The 16,297-nt window shown below is 47.2% G+C and overlaps 1 protein-coding gene across 1 annotated transcript; it reads left to right on the plus strand.

The window, feature by feature from the left end:
- Positions 1–5,655: 5,655 nt before the first annotated feature.
- On the plus strand, positions 5,656–13,521 carry IL12A (interleukin 12A). The gene is made up of 7 exons (XM_084876049.1): positions 5,656–5,936; positions 6,929–7,077; positions 9,801–9,914; positions 10,265–10,306; positions 10,386–10,427; positions 10,536–10,679; positions 12,856–13,521. The coding sequence occupies exons 1-7, from the start codon at positions 5,921–5,923 to the stop codon at positions 13,009–13,011; spliced, it is 663 nt and encodes a 220-aa protein (XP_084732175.1). The 5' UTR covers positions 5,656–5,920; the 3' UTR covers positions 13,012–13,521.
- The last annotated feature ends 2,776 nt before the right edge of the window (positions 13,522–16,297 follow it).

The raw sequence follows: 16,297 nt of genomic DNA on the forward strand, positions 1-16,297 counted from the left end.
CCATTTAGTATAACCATCCCTACACGTTGCTGCAGAAACACTGTGTTTAATCATGAGATGCTGCCTCTTCGCTTTCTAAAATCCAACATTTTTAAATTCCAAACCAAATCTGACTCCAAGGGGTTTATTATATACAGATCTTATTCTGTTTTTACCTTATATATGTACCCAGTATTATGTTTTTAAGATCTATCCATGTTGCTGCATGTCCATCCGATCATTACTATAATTGCTGCAGAATATTCCATGAATATTCCAGTGGTGGGCAGCTACATGGCCTCCAGCTCCCCACCACTACAGACAGGGACTTCATGAACATCCTCACACATGTCTCATTAGGAGCCTGGATAAGAATCTCTTTGGGAAACATTCCCAGGGTAGAACACTGGGTCCTCAGGTGGCACAGACTTAATCTGACCACACTATATCAGAATGCCTTCCAACATAGCTGCATCAGTCTACTTGCTGCATTATAGAAAGGATCCTGGAATCCTGTATTTCCACCAACACTTGTCAGTATCCATGCCCCTGTTTTTGCCAGTCTCCTAGTTATAAAGTGATATCTTATTCTTGTTTTCATTTGCATTTTTTTCTGATTATAATATATCTGAGCATCTCGTGACGTTGGTTGGCCTTTGGGGTTTCCTCTTGGTAAATCCTGCCCATAGACTTTGCCCATTTTCACTGGGATTTCTGTCTTTTTCTTTCTTGTTTACAGGCTTTTCTGAGTACTTCCCTATTGGGTTTTGGCATTGCAAAATATCTCTTCCTAATCTGCCAGCTGACTGTTCACTTTGCCCATGGTTAACAGGAACTCATACTACCGAAATTCTTAGTTTTTATGGAATCAAATTTATCAGTATTTTTGCCTTATGGCTTGGAGCTTTGATGCTTTTTAAAAAATCTTACCCATCCTTGAATGACAACATAGTCTCCTACATTTCCTTCTACTACTGTAGTAATGTTTATTTTTCATACTTTTTCTTTAATCCACTTCCAAATGGCTTCACCTCTGTATTTTGTTTTAGGTTGGAGTCTAGTTTATTTTTCACCACACATGGAGCACTTTCCACTCATAATCCATGCTTCCCTCATTAATCTGTACCTCATACTAAATACCCAGGCATATGAGTCCATTCTAGTTTCTCTATTTTTGTTTCAATAGTCCATTTGGCTGAATATTCCATAGGAGAACTAATAGTAGTTCTACTAGTGTTCTTTTGACAAACACTAATTTAATTACTCTTGTTTTGAACTATGTTTTCATATTCCACATCTTTATGATTCCTTTACAAATTTAGTTTAGATTTTATCCATAGGCTTTATTGTTATATATTTTAGAATAGGTTTTTATTTGGTTCCTCAGAAAGTTTATTTGTAATTTGTACTGGGATTTCATTGAGTATATAAGTTAACTAAAGGCCGAAACCGGTTTGGCTCAGTGGATAGAGCGTCGGCCTGCAGACTGAAAGGTCCCAGGTTCGATTCCGGTCAAAGGCATGTACCTTGGTTGCAGGCACATCCCCAGTAGGGGGTGTGCAAGAGGCAGCTGATCAATGATTCTCTCTCACTGATGTTTCTAATTCTCTATCCCTCTCTCTTCCTCTCTGTAAAAAATCAATAAAATATATTTTTAAAAAATAAATAAATACTAAATAAAAAGGCTTAAAAAGAAATATTTTAGCCGAAACCAGTTTGGCTCAGCCGTAGAGCGTGGGTCTGCAGACTGAAAGATCCCAGGTTCAATTCCGGCCAAGGGCATGTACATTGGTTGCGGGCACATCCCCGGTAGGGGGTGTGCAAGAGGCAGCTGGTCAATGTTTCTCTCTCATCGATGTTTCTAGCTCTCTATCTCTCTCCCTTCCTCTCTGTAAGAAAATAAATAAAAATAAATAAATAAATTTTATATATATATATATATATATATATATATATATATATATATATATATATAAAGTAAAGGAGACTATATATTGGGTTCTTTATACATTAAGAACTTTCACCCAAGGATATGGGATGTATTTCCATTTCACTTAAGTCATTCTATGTCCTTGAGTAGACTTTTAAATTTTCCTCCAAAGACTATTCTGTACTTAAACTAACTCATGGTAATAAATACAACCCCAAAATATGGGTATTTGATTATAACCATTTTCCAAATGAGGAAAATGAACCCAGAGTGATAAGTAACTTGCCCAAGAACACACAGTAACACCACAAATAACAAAACCTGGATTCAAATAGTTTAGAATCCATACTCTTCACCTCTGTATTCCTTCTCTTCCTACAGGCAATTACTTTATATAGTTTGACTGGAACTGTGAGTAGTATCTTTTCATTATCTATGTATTACCTGATATATTATTGTTATTATTCTAGAGGCCCAACACAAAATTCGTGGAATGGGCTCAGCCCCACCCACCTCAACAGCCATCTCTGCCTGGATCCCCTCCCGCTGCGGCTTCATCCAGAAGGTCATCTGGAAGGACATCCAGAAGGATATGGTTTAATTAGCATATTACCCTTTTATAATTATAGATTTTCTAATTGGTTGTTGCTGATGTAGAGAACTTAGTTGATTTTTGTACGTTGATATTTGTATCCAGTGAAGTTCTACTACTGGCTCCATTGTTTCTGTTGCTTTTCTGTACATCAACAGTAAGTAATAAAAATTTGGTTTTTTCCTCTCCAAATTTGTAAACCTCTCCTATCTTTTTTTTTTTCTTTTCTTCCTTATAGCATTGACCAAGACTTCCAGTACAATGTCAGACACTATATAGTAGTGATCATGGCTCCAATAATGCCTCATGTAGAAAGTTTTTCATTGTATCTTGGCTACGGGATGGGCAGAGAACTGTTTCACCAAAGAACAGGTTAGAAACCGTGTCTGGTGGCCAAGACTACATTCTGCGCAGAGAGGTCTGTCTTACATATGCCACAGAAATCACTTCATCAGAGATGTCCTTCCAGGGGAGAAATAGCTCAACTGTGATAAACTGAACTTCTGACTTTAAGTATATGTAACTGCATCCTAAACCCTATGGCAGCAACACAGCTCTGCACCTGTCATTTGCTTTAATCTGCTGAACGTAACTGTTTGTGACAACCCATTGGTCTCTATCCCCATGGGGGAGTTCAGACAGTTGCATTGGAAGGAGGCTTAGTTATCAACTCTCCTTTACACACATCTAAAAGTCCCTAAGGTGGAAGCCTCATTATCTTCAAGCAAATGTCTGATCCAAGCTCTCTCAGTTGTTGCCATCAGTCTCAGGGGCTAATATAGCTTTCTCCTAATTGGCTTCATCAGCCCTTCTTCAGAGAGGTTGGCCCAGCCAAGTGTTCATGGCAGCATCTCAGGGCTTACAGTGATCTTGTCTACCCCAAAATCAGTGGAGACCCAGAGGAGAGGAAGAGGAAACACCCACTCTTCTCTCCTGTATGCCTAAAGGTGTATGTATCCCTATCCAAGACTGGTGAATCTGCACCATGGTGGACACCGCCGGCTCCACAGAGAAGTCCTGGGACCTTAGTGCAGTGTGACCCTTCAGAAGCCTTGAGTGGGTGACCAAACACACCCTTCCCTTTCATACACACGCAGGGTGACTAATGCCTGGGTAGAAATGAGTGAACTGAAAAGTCCCACAGGAATCTCAAACCCAGCACATCCAAAATGGAACTGCTCACTGTCGCCTCCAATCTCATTCCCTTCTTCCAGTAACCCCTGTGCAGGACCTGGAACAACCTCCATCCACCATCCGCAGGGCCTGTCGGGCCCTTACACCTGAGGAGTGACCCAGCCTTGGTCCCTCTCTGCCCACCCTTGTTCTCCATTCTTTTTATATATATATATAAACTTTCAAACAATCTTTCTTTCATTTGTTTTAATTTATTGATTTTTTACAGAGAGGAAGGGAGAGAGAGAGAGAGCTAGAAACATTGATGAGAGAGAAACATTGACCAACTGCCTCTTGCACACCCCCTACTGGGGATGTGCCCGCAACCAATGTACATGCCCCTGACCAGAATCGAGCCTGGGACCTTTCAGTCTACAGACCACTGAGCCAAACCCGCTTCAGTTTGTTCTCCATTCTAAATGGGGCCTTGGCCACACCCTCCCAACTGCTCCCTCCGCTCCACTCCTGACTCCTGGGATTCATCCTCCATGCTCCTGCTGGGGAAATCTCTGCATCATGTAAAAAAGACCATATACCCTGCCTAACACTCTAGAGCAGCTGCCGCCAACCTTTCGGAACCTCAGGGACTTCCGGTTGGCGACCGCTGCTCTAGAAGGCTCCACCACCCTCAGCAGAGTGCACACTCCTTTTCATGGCATCCACCAACCTCATGGCACAGCCTCATCACCCTGGCAGCAGGACCCCCAGACAGCCACTTCCCCTACCCTCCCTGACTGTGCTTCTGACTACTGTTCCCCCTACCTAGAACCTGCACCCCATTCCACGGTCTATTCATCCTTCAGCGCTCAGGTTGGGGGGGATGGGGAGACGGTGCTGAGGAGGGACCTCTGCTCTTGTGAGCCTTTGCTGCTGCTTCACCCCCATTGCTCCTGCTGAGGTGCCCTCTCGCTGGGCTTCTCCCAGGAGCTGAGGATCCATCCCTGTGATCGGCAAACTGCGGCTCGCGAGCCACATGTGGCTCTTTGGCCCCTTGAGTGTGGCTCTTCCACAAAATACCACAGCCTGGGAGAGTCTAGTTAGAAGAAGTTTAAGTTTAAAAAATTTGGCACTCGCTCTCTCTCTCTCTGCTGAAACCGGTTTGGCTCAGTGGATAGAGCATCGGCCTGCAGACTGAAAGGTCCCAGGTTCAATTCCGGTCAAGGGCATGTGCCTTGGTTGTGGGCACACCCTCAGTGGGGGGTGTGCAAGAGGCAGCTGATCGATGTTTCTCTCTCATCGATGTTTCTACCTCTCTACCCCTCTCTCTTCCTCTCTGTAAAAAATCAATAAAATATATTTTAAAAATAAAATAAAATAAAAAAGTTTGGCTCTCAAAAGAAATTTCAGTCGTCCTGTTGATATTTGGCTCTGTTGACTAATGAGTTTGCCGACCACCGATCCATCCCACTACATTGTCAAGATTCTCTCCTGGACTCTGTAAGAATCTGGATTTTTGACAACAGTAGGTTATTACATAGGCTGGTTTCATCCCTCTTCATGTTTAAGATGGTACCCATGGGCAAGACACACTGAGTCAGATTGGTATGGGAGTGCTCACCGTTAGGTGTTCTGCTCCGGGCACAATGTGTGCTTGGCACATTGTAGACCGTAAGAATGGATAGATGGGTGGATGGACACACGGAGGATGGATGGACGAATGAACTAACGAACGAATCAATAAATTGCCCAATCCCATCCTGAACCCAGGGATGGGCGCCACCAGGGCTCATCCTCTCCACACTAGCTGGGCCGTGGGTAGCACTACCAGGCGCCCCGTCAAAAGGGGGCGCTGCAGGGCGGAGGGGTGACGGCTGGTTACTGAGATTTGGGGGCCGGGGCGTCGGAGACCCCAGAACCGAGGAGGGTGGCAGGGGGTCGGGCGTGCCTAGAGGGACCCTGTGCGGCGGCGGCGGCGGCGATTCTGCGCGAATTTTCGCTTTCGCTTCGGGCCGGGCCGGAGGCGGCGGGGCCGTCCCGATCCGCTGCGGCCGGGCCCCGGGGGAGTTAATCCGAAAGCGCCGCCAGCCCCGCGGGCCCGGCTCCACGTGTCACCGAGAGGCTGAGGTGGAGACAGAGAGAGAGAGAAAGCAAGTGATGTGCGTCGTCGGGGAAAGTCCTGCGCGCCTCCGGGCAATTATAAAAATGGGACCCCGGGGTCGGCTCCCCAGCACCGCGCTCACCTGCTGCGCCCTCGGTCCGGCCCGCAGAGTCCGCCGTGCCCGCCGTGCCCGCCCGCGCCGCTCAGCATGCGCCCCCCGCGCAGTGAGTACCCGGCCCTTGGGGCTCCCCTGGGGAGGGGCGCGTCCGGTCCGAGGAGGCAGAACCCCGGCTCCGCTCCCTCCCGGGAGGCTGCAAACCAGCAGCCGTTCCCAGTTAGAGGAGAGAGGAGGGCGGGAGGGAGCGGGGCGGGAGTCTTAATTGCTTGCTTTTCACGCGCGCTGAAAGGGGCATGGGCTCTTTGGGTCTGGAAACAGCCCCTTGAGCTAAGGATTGTTGTGCCCACTTCACAGGCGAGAAATGGGGGCCCTCAGGGGGTGGTTTCTTTCTTTTTTTTCTTTTAATATAGTTTTATTGATGTCAGAGAGGAAGGGAGAGGGAGAGAGAGAGATAGGAACATCAGTGATGAGACAGAATCATGAATCGGCTGCCTCCTGCACGGCCCCTACTGGGGATCGAGCCTGCAACACAGGGCATGGGCCCAACCAGGAATAGAACCCTGAGCTCCTAGGTCAGTGGTCGGCAAACTGCGGCTCTGTTGACTGAGTTTGACCTAGACTCTCAATTCCGATAATTACAGGCTGTTGTTGTTCCTTGTGATTAAGCCCCTGGTTCGTAGGCCAATGCTCAACCACTGAGCCACACTGGCCGGGCCGGTTTCTTGCCCAGGGTCCCATGGCTACAGCTCTAAGAGGGCAGATCCCACCGGGCTGCACCCTGAGGCTTTGCCACCCTCACTGTTTCCAAAACACTGGGTGTGAGTCTGGGCCAGTCAGGTCACCTCCCGGGCCTCCGTTTCCCACCGGTGACATGGAGCAGTCTTCTGAGTCAGTACCCTTGTCTGAGCTCATTGCAGAGAGCTGGTGTCTCAGCTTAGAATAGAGAGCACTGCCTTCCGGAGACTGGATGCACCGCTCAGGTGTTTCGGGGAGATTCCAGGGTGGAAGGAGGTAGATGGGTGGAAGGGAGAGGCAGGCCAAAACAGGGAAACAACTTCAGCCGCCGTCCCCCCCACCCCCCACCCCCTTCCCTTCCAGGCCTCCTCCTGGTAGTCCCTCTGGTCCTCCTCCACCACCTCAGCTGGGCCAGGAACCTCCCTGCCACAGCCTCCGCAGGCCCTGGACCCTTCCCCTGCCTCGGCCTCGCCCAGAACCTGCTGAAGGCGGTCAGCAGCACGCTGCACAAGGTGAGCTCTTCCATGCCTTTGCTCCCTCATTGCAGCCTCTCTAGGCAAGGGGCATCTCCAAAGCCCGGGTCCCCTGCAGGGAAACGGTGGGCATTTGTCAGGGGCTGTCAAGAGGCAAAGAGGGGCCTTTACCAATGGCCCGACTACGAGCTGAAGAGTCTCAATGAAATTGTGTCCCCAGAGCAAGCAGGGCCGGTCATCAATTATCACGGCATTCCTCTGGGCTGTGTCTGCGCCGAGGAAAGTGGATATTTACAGGGTTCCCCGGGGCCTGCCAGCAGAGATGGAATTAACTGTGCCGGACCCGCCCTGTTCCTCGGACACACTGATCAATCCCGCAGACCGTTATGGGGTGCAGCCTCCAGGCTCCCGGGCAGCGGGGGGGCGGCGCGCTACTGCGATGCATGAGCCTCGCCCCTCACGCCTGCTCTCCGCTCCGGCTTCTCAGTCTGGGGACCCCGCTGGTTGTCAGATCACCGCGTTTCAGAGAAGCCCAGCCTCCGTTTTCCAGGGAGAGAATGATCTGATTTTATGTACGGCTTCGTTCATGTGTTTAGGTTTCGTATTTTAATGCAAAGGGGGGAAAAAAAATTTTATTTCCTTTTAAAAGTGCTCCAGGAACTATTGCTTTTGCCCCGCCGGCCAAAGAGGGATGTTTTTAAAGACATCCTTTTGCCTTCCCGCTCTCTAGTAAATCTGTCTTGAATATTTTCAGCTTGTTGTTTTACGAGGATCTTAACATAAGCTCAGTGCCACAAGGCCTTCTGAAAGAATTCTTTTTCCCCCTTATCTTTCACGAGGCGCTGCCAACCGCTCGGTGCGGCTCGATCAATCTTAATTAAAAAGGCGGCTGCCTGAGGAGCGCGGCCGAGATAAGTGCCGTGGTTCCTGGAGAACGGTTCGGGGTGGGGGAAACCGAGGAGCTCCCATTGAAATAGGAGCTTTCTGTGGAAAGGGGGCTCTGTCCCCGGGGTCGCACTGAAGATCTTGGGGCTGCAGAGCTCAGTCTGATGTGTGTGTGTGTGTGTGTGTGTGTGTGTGTGTGTTTTATATCATTCCTGTGTCAAACCTGCCCTTCCCAGGCCGTATCCAGCTCACAGATTTCTCAAGTTTGGCCCATGTCTTTGATATTTTATTTCAATTTTTTTTTTTTTTTTTTTTTTTTTAGTTTGATGCTATTGGAAAAAAAAAAAAGAAAAGAAAAGAAAAGAAAGTGGTCTTTTCATAAAAGAAACCAAATTTCCAACTCGTCTTAGAAAGATCCAGAGAACTATCACAATGGGCCCACCTTGCCAAGCCTAACTTTTCACAACCGGCTCAGGCTAGTGGCTGCCCAGGTCTGTGTGAGCACCTCCAGGAATAGTGTGTTCATTTTTTCTGTGGCTCCTGGAACAAACCGCCACGAACGCCGTGGCTTGAACCAGCACAAATGTGTGATCGGACAGCCCTGGAGGTCAGAAATCCAACGTGGGTCTCCCTGGGCTGAAATCAAAGTGTCAGCCGCGCTGTAGCCCTTCCTGGAGACTGGGGAGATCATTTTTTCTTGCTTTTTCCAGTTTCTACAGGCTGCTCATGTCCCTGGGTATGTGTCTCCCTTCTATCTCCAAAGCCAACAATGGCCAGTTGAGTCTTTCTCCTGCTCCATCACTCTGACCTTGACTTTTCTGCCTCCCTCTTTCACTTACCATTGGGCCATCCAGATAATCCAAGATAATCTATCATAAAGCCAGCTGATTAGCAACCTTAATTTCATCTGCAACCTTAATTCTTCTTTGCCATGGAACAACATATTCTCAGGTTCCAGTGGTTGAGACGTGGATCTATTGGGTGGTGTGTGTCGGAGAGGGGGTGGGGCATTATTCTACGTAGCTCAGATGGGGATTTTACTGCCTGTTCCCAAACATGTTCTGCACTCTCAAGCTTCGCTTCACGGCTCATGTAAGTTCCCTCTGCCTGAAATTCCCCCTCCTCTGCTGGCCAGCATTCTAATCTTCCTATTGCAGACGTGCCATCTCTGGCGAAGTCTCTGCTTCCCTTTCCACCACCTCCTCTGAGCCTTCATATCCTTCTAAGCTCTTCTCTCCTGCGGGCCTGTCCCCTTGGATGAACTTGGAGTCATGTTCCTTAGTGCCTAGCACTGTGCCTGGCACACACCAGACTTGTGGAGTGGGAAAATGATCTCAATCTTCAATCAAAAAGTCATCAGCTTCTTAAGATAAATCTCATTATTATATTCAGCAATGCTTTCCAATGACATTTGTGTGTGAGTGTATGTGTGTGTGTGTACCTGCACACCACAAATTAAATCTCAATTTGTCTTTAGGGTTGCATGTTTGTTATATCCATCAAGTTGTGACCTTAACAGTTCCCCAAGATATAATTGGGGGGGGGGGGGAGATATTCATAAAACACAGGCGCTTTGGCAGAAGCAGAAAACACCTTCACCAGGAGCAAGTGTCACAGCGGGCAGAGATTCTGATTAGCACAGCCCGGTGAAATGATTTATGGTGTTTACACAATGGAAAAGCATGCCATCCAGGGAAACAGTCCTAAAAGCAGAGGGAGAGAGAGAGTGTAAATGACCTGCTTCCTTTTGTCTTCTGAAGACCCTGAATTTCTTACAGGTCAAAGGAATCACAGAGGTTTTGCTGTCACCCCAGCGTATGGGGAGCCAGGTACCGTATTCACATTGTAAACTGGGTTTCTCCTTATGGCTTTTACAGGCCAGACAAACGTTAGAACTTTACTCCTGCACTTCGGAAGAGATCGATCATGAAGACATCACAAAAGATAAAACCAGCACCGTAGAAGCCTGCCTTCCACTGGAATTAACCACGGTACGGACACCATTCCTCCTAAGCACATCATGCAATTAAAAGCTGTGCATCAGACTCCATCTTCTTACAGAAATGTGCTTGTTTCCGGTCTCTACCACCGTGAAACTTGAACAGATCCCACTTCAAAGTTATATTTGAGAAAAAATTGATAAAAATAGATATGGTTTTTCACAGTGTGAATATATTTAACATCACTGAACTGGACACTTGAAAATAGTTAATAGGGTACCTTTTGTTAGTTATTTTTAACCACCATAAAAAAAAAAAAGTGAATCTTTGAGAGGAAAAGTCAGAAAACTTTACATTAAGAATTAATATCTTTGATGTGTAATATTTTTCTCTCTCTCTAGAATGAGAATTGCCTGGTTTCCAGGGAGGTCCCTCTCATAACTGTAAGTCAGAAAACTAAAAGTTTCAACCCATTTTATGAATTTATACCATTGATTGATGTCTGATTATTTTTGCTTCTAGAATGGGAGTTGCCTGGCCTCCAGCAAGGCCTCTTCTATGACGGTGAGACACGGGACTTTTTCCTCAAATGCAATGGGGAGGAGGAGGCGGGGAGGAAAACACTTGTAGCTCATCTCAATGGTTTCTTCCCCAATTTGTCATGTCTCCCAGACCCTGTGCCTCAGTAGCATCTATGAGGACTTGAAGATGTACCAGGTGGAGTTCAAGGCCATCAATGCAAAGCTTCTGATGGATCCTCAGAGGCAGATCATTCTGGATCAAAACATGTTGGCAGCTATGGATGAGCTGATGCAGGTAGGGCCTTCATCCAATCAGGGAGAGCACCTTGTTCATGCCTAGGCAGCCAGTCAGAGTCCCAGGTGAGGAGGTATACAGTCAGCCCTTCCTGGATTGGGAGAGGCCTGCAATGCCCCCTCGTAAAGCCCCTACAGAGTGATAGCCTTGAGGGTATCCTCTGGAGCAGTAGTCACCAACTGGTGGCCCGCAGACCACTGATGGTCCGTGAGGTCCGAAAGGTTGGCGACCGCTGCTCTAGAGAAGAGCAGACGTGAGCAGGACACATTTAGAAAAGCAGCCACCCATTTGTTGACCGAGTGGTGTGCACCGGGCTCTCTGCAAATGTTTTCACACATTTTCTTAATGTCATCCCCACAGCAACCATATGGTTCTGTACAAAGGAGGAAACCGAGGCTTAGACAGATAGCCACTTGTCCGAGGTCAGATAGCTTCCAAATGGCAGAGCCAGGACTTAAGCCCCCACCAAAGGGATCGCACCACACTTCTTGCCCACCTCTAAGGGCTCCAGGGCGTGCAGGTGAGGGCCCACCTGCACATCTGCAGATTTAACCGGAGGAAACAAGCAGAGCTAGTGCCTGGGTCTGACCCATTCTGAACCAAAGTGTGAATGAAATTTTAAAAATGGCCTGTCACCTGGGGAGAGCCACAATGTTACTCAGAGACAAGAATGTGGTTTATAGTTTCCAAGTCATCATAGCACACAATTCTAATACAAAGCATAGGAATCCTATATAATAAAAGAGTAATATGCAAATCAATCAAATGGCAGACGGGTCGCTATGGCATGCACTGACCACCAGGGACAGCAGCTCAATGCAGGGGCTGTCCCCTGGTGGTCAGTGCACTCCCACAGGGCTCATGGCTGGCAAGCGCAGCAACGGTGTCAGTAGCCTCTCCAGTCTCCTCAGCAACACTAAGGAGGCTTGGGCCCACTCCCACGGGGAACAGGCCTAAGCCGTCAATTGGACATCCCCCAAGGGTACCTGGACACAGGCAGGCTGAGAAATCCCACGCCCACCTCCCACCTCCCAAGTGCACAAACTCATACACTGGGCCTCTAGTATCACATAAGAAACAGCAAGGTGAGTGCTTTGGTGACCAGGCATGGGATAAAAATATAATGTCAGAAATCATTGTCTGAAAAGGAATCTTTCCCTCTTTCTTCCTTTCACCAAATTACTTCTTTGATAGGCACTGAACATCATGTAGCATCAAAGAATCTTACCGTCTACAGAATTGTAGATAATAATTTCATTTTTAGGGCAAATAGGTGATTCGGGCACTGGAGTCATTTCGACCAGTAATCAGACAACTATGCCAAAACCTTTGGTGCCTCTGTGCCTCAGTTTCTCCTTATGTAAAATGGGAGGACTTGGCCCACCCTACCTTTCTTTTAGGCTTTTTGTGAGAATAAGTGGGATTACCGATCATTGTGCAAAAGTAAGGTCTTGCTTTGAGTTATCAGATCAAAGGGCTAAACCTGGGAAGTCCATTGCCAGGTTTATTTATCTGACACAGATGAGTTTCTGTAGTAAACACGTTGGTTACTGATAGAAAGTATTGATCAATAGCAATCCATCACCTCCCTATTCTAAAAAAGATTTCAGCCCTAGCTGGTTTAGCTCAGTGAAGTTTTCAAGAGCAAATCGCTAAAGAGGGAAGTTTTCTTCACTCTGTGTGGGGCTTGTTTTTTTGTTTTTTGGTGGTTGTTTTTTTAGAAGAGCAAGAAAACAGGCCTCCGGGCTAAAGGGTCCCAGATTCGATTCCAGATAAAGCCACGTGTCTGGGTTGTGGGCTCAATCCCCAGTAAGGGGTATGCAGGAAACAGCCAGTCAATGATTCTCTCTCATCACTGCTGTTTCTCTCTCTCTCTCCCTCACCCTTCCTCTCTGAAATCAAGAAAAATACATTTCTTAAAATCCTTATGTTATATGAAAGAGCTTTAAGGGTCTCTTCCAAGCTCAATGGAGATACATGTGCTTGGATCATGAGAATTTCTGCTTTCAGGTTCTGCCTGGCCGCCATCTGGCTGGGAGAGTGGGTTGGGTTGAGGGGATGTAACGAGGGGGTGGGCTGCAGGCTCTGAGACACGTGCTGGCTTCCCCCATGTTTACGGGTGAGTGCTTCCGTTTTGGAATACCCTGTATGCCATGCTCATTATCTGTCCTCCTAGGCCCTGAATCTCAACAGCGCGTCTGTGCCACACACCGCCCCCGTGGAAGAACTGGATCTTTACAAGACTAAAGTCAAGCTCTGCATCCTTCTCCACGCATTCCGCATCCGCGCAGTGACTATCGACAGGATGATGAGCTATCTGAATTCTTCCTAAGAGGCTCAGGCCTCGCCCAGCCTGGAAGGCATTCGAACCAAAGCGGTTTTTATAGCCTGTGCGGGAGGTGGTGGCTTGACCTGATCCGACTTAAGCTAGTGATTTTCTTGTTGTTTACATTAGTCAACCACCCAAAAGTTGAACATGTAACTACTTTATTTAAATGGGTCCTTTCCTCTCGTATATTCCACATTTTCTAGGGATAAGTTGTTTTTTAAAAGTTTTCATGAGCAAATGGCTAAAGAGGGGAGTTTTCTTCACTGTGTGTGGGGCTTATTTTTGTGTGTTTTGTTTTTTTAGAAGAGCAAGAATTTATAAGCTATTTCTGTAGCAAAGTGTTTGTCAAAACACTCAAGCATAATTTATTTTAAGATATTTATTTATATAATGGTGTGTTCATGAAGGCATGTGGGCTAAGTTATATTTATTTATGTCCTATTTATTCAAATATTTATTTTCAAATGGATTTGAGAAATAACTGATGCTGTTCTAAAATAAAATGATGAAATTAAAGGAATTTTCATATTTCTCTAATGTAATTGGAATACTTTCAGTGTTGAAATACACACGGTGGGGAAACTGGAAACACTGATGAAATCTGAACAGAATTACCCTGGAAAGATGGTGGCCATATTCTTACCCATTTCCTAATGGCTTTAATCACCTACTGTAAGGGGGCCTGGTTGGGTTCGATACATTTTAATGCTGAAGTCCTCGAATGAGTCGCTTTATTTTTGTTCAACATCTGAATCTAAAACACAGGAGAGTGTTTTTCCCTGCTAGCCGCAGCCCTATAACATACTGTGCACTCTACAAATACATAATAATACCCGCCAACTGGGAAAAGCATCATTAAGAGGCCTTCTAGTTAAATTATTCTAATTTCCATGACCCTTTGGGCCCTCAGGGGGAAGTTGTTTCTAAATTACAATGAGAAAAACTCTCCATTTGCTTTAAATTATATAGAACTTCTGCCCGAACCACATGGATAATTGTCTTGCTTTGGCTTAAGAGAGGTGCTCTTAATGACCCAAGTATTAAATTCCATCTTTTTAATTCTCTAAACCATGTGGATTTTAAAAGATGCACCTGATGGAATAACATCATTTTAGTTCTCTAATAACCATATTGTGCCCTTAGGAACAAACTATTTCAGAGTGACACACACACACACACACACACACACACACACACACCCGCCTTCCCTGCCACACCCTCCTCCCACATTCTCATGTGAACCTCCCACCAGATGCCAATTCAGGTCCCTGTGAACAGTGAGGGAAATGTGTGTGGCCACCCCATGTCCTCATCTGTGTGGCAAATGACTCATTTTTTCAGATTCTCACCCCATTTGATAGAAATCTTTGGTGAAGCCAAAACTGGTTTGGCTCAGTGGATAGAGTGTCAGCCTGCAGACTGAAAGGTCCTGGGTTCCATTCCGGTCAAGGGCATGTACCTTGGTTGCGGGCACATCCCTAGTATGGGGTGTGCAAGAGGCAGCTGATTGATGATTCTCTCTCATCAATGTTTCTAACTCTATCCCTCTCTCTTCCTTTCTGTAAAAAAAAAAATCAATAAAATATATTTTTTTTAAATAGAAAGAAATCTTTGGTGAAGCTAGACCCTATCACATACCTTCTTTTCTTTAGATTCCTCCATAATCTGGAATAACCCACGAGTGACTCATAGACAGGAGTTTCCCAAATTCATCAGCCTGTTGACTTAAACAATCCACCGTTTGGGATCATGTGGTTACTATCCTTCAGAAACCACGTGCCAACATGCCACCCTGGTGAACTGGAACATGATCGTTCCCCGTGGCAGGTGTGTTAGAAACAACCCCCCGGGCGATCGTTTGAGAGATGCCGGCAGCCATCTCATCGGCTGTCCCCACACTGCCGGACAAGAGTGGGTCGGGGTCGACAGGGCTCCCAGTAACTCCTCAGTAGCCCCCAGAGCAGGGCCACCCTGAATACTTGGCCGGTGCAGTTCCAGGTGAGATTTCCCTTCACAATCGGCCTCTACAGCCACGGAAAAGTCCACACTCACTGAACTCCTCCAAGCTCCTCCCTGCCATTAGGCTTTCTTAGGGAACAAAACCATCCTTTAGCTTTTCCAACTGGCTTGACAATACGACACAGCTGTCATTGCAGAGCGTCCCTATGACACTGCTGTCACTGCAGAGTGTGCCCTGTCTACAGGCGAGGCTCAAGGCAGAGGTCACAGGGAGCAGCAAGGATGGGCTTCCACGGAAGGACGATGGCTGCCCACCTGCAGGCTGTCCCACTGGGAAAGGCTGGGATGGACACCGTGGTCGGGACAGCCTGGATCTCAGTCCCCTGGAGGCCCCAGGGCAGAGCCGGAGGTCTCGGTGGAGAAGCAGGAAGAACTTTGGAACCTGAGCTCAGAATTCAACCCTGGGGACTCTAGTTTAGTTCCAGCAGCTACAGGGCCGTTATCAGAAATGCTCAAACTGTATGAAAAAGAGCAAGGCCAGCCGGCAGCAACATCCAGGCTCCCCGGCTGGGACCTGCCCTTCAGCCAGCAGCACTCTGCTTCACCCAAGGCCTGTGACAGCTGCTGGAGCCACCGCCCCATGACAGCACATTTAGACAAAGGCAACCCAAGTGGCTTCTTTAGAAAATGGAGTGAAAATGCGCTTCCACGTGACAAAGCCGGGGAGGAAACTGTTGCCCTAAGCAATACAATGAAATAGCTTAGTTTCCAAATGTGCAGAATCCCATTAGAGAGCCGCACGGGTGAGGAACTAATACAGATCCACCGGGTTTAAAGTAAAAGCACACCTTCCCATGGCCAGGGGCGGAGAGAAAGCTCTAAAGCATCCTGGAGTGAGACCTGTGCAAACTCTGGGTGTACTAGGTTACGGGGCGGGGGGCAGATTGGGGGGTAGGGTAATACTCACTCAGCTTCTGCCCAAGACCTGGACCCCTGGGCACAAAACTAGCCAACAGCCAAAACCGGTTTGGCTCAGTGGACAGAGCGCCGGCCTGTGGACTGAAGGGTGCCGGGTTCAATTCTGGTCAAGGGCATATACCTTGGTTGTGGGCACATCCCTGGTAGGGGGTGTGCAGGAGGCAGCTGGTCAATGTTTCTCTCTCATCGACATTTCTAGCTCTCTATCCCTCTCTTCCTCTCTGTGGAAAATCAATAAAATAAAATAAAAAATAAATTAAACTAGCCAACATCCAGTCACAGTAATAGCATACGAGGGGCCCGATGCTATCAGACACCACATGTAAATAAGAACACTAGGGAGCCCCGTGTG

The sequence above is a fragment of the Pipistrellus hanaki genome (assembly GCF_964339955.1).
Source record: "Pipistrellus hanaki genome assembly, chromosome: 2".
Lineage (NCBI taxonomy): Eukaryota > Metazoa > Chordata > Mammalia > Chiroptera > Vespertilionidae > Pipistrellus > Pipistrellus hanaki.

Coding starts and splice junctions, on each gene's coding strand:
- IL12A (XM_084876049.1), top strand. Junction 7,078..9,800: donor TCAGCAGCACGCTGCACAAG/GTGAGCTCTTCC, acceptor TGGCTTTTACAG/GCCAGACAAACGTTAGAACT. Junction 10,680..12,855: donor CTATGGATGAGCTGATGCAG/GTAGGGCCTTCA, acceptor CTGTCCTCCTAG/GCCCTGAATCTCAACAGCGC.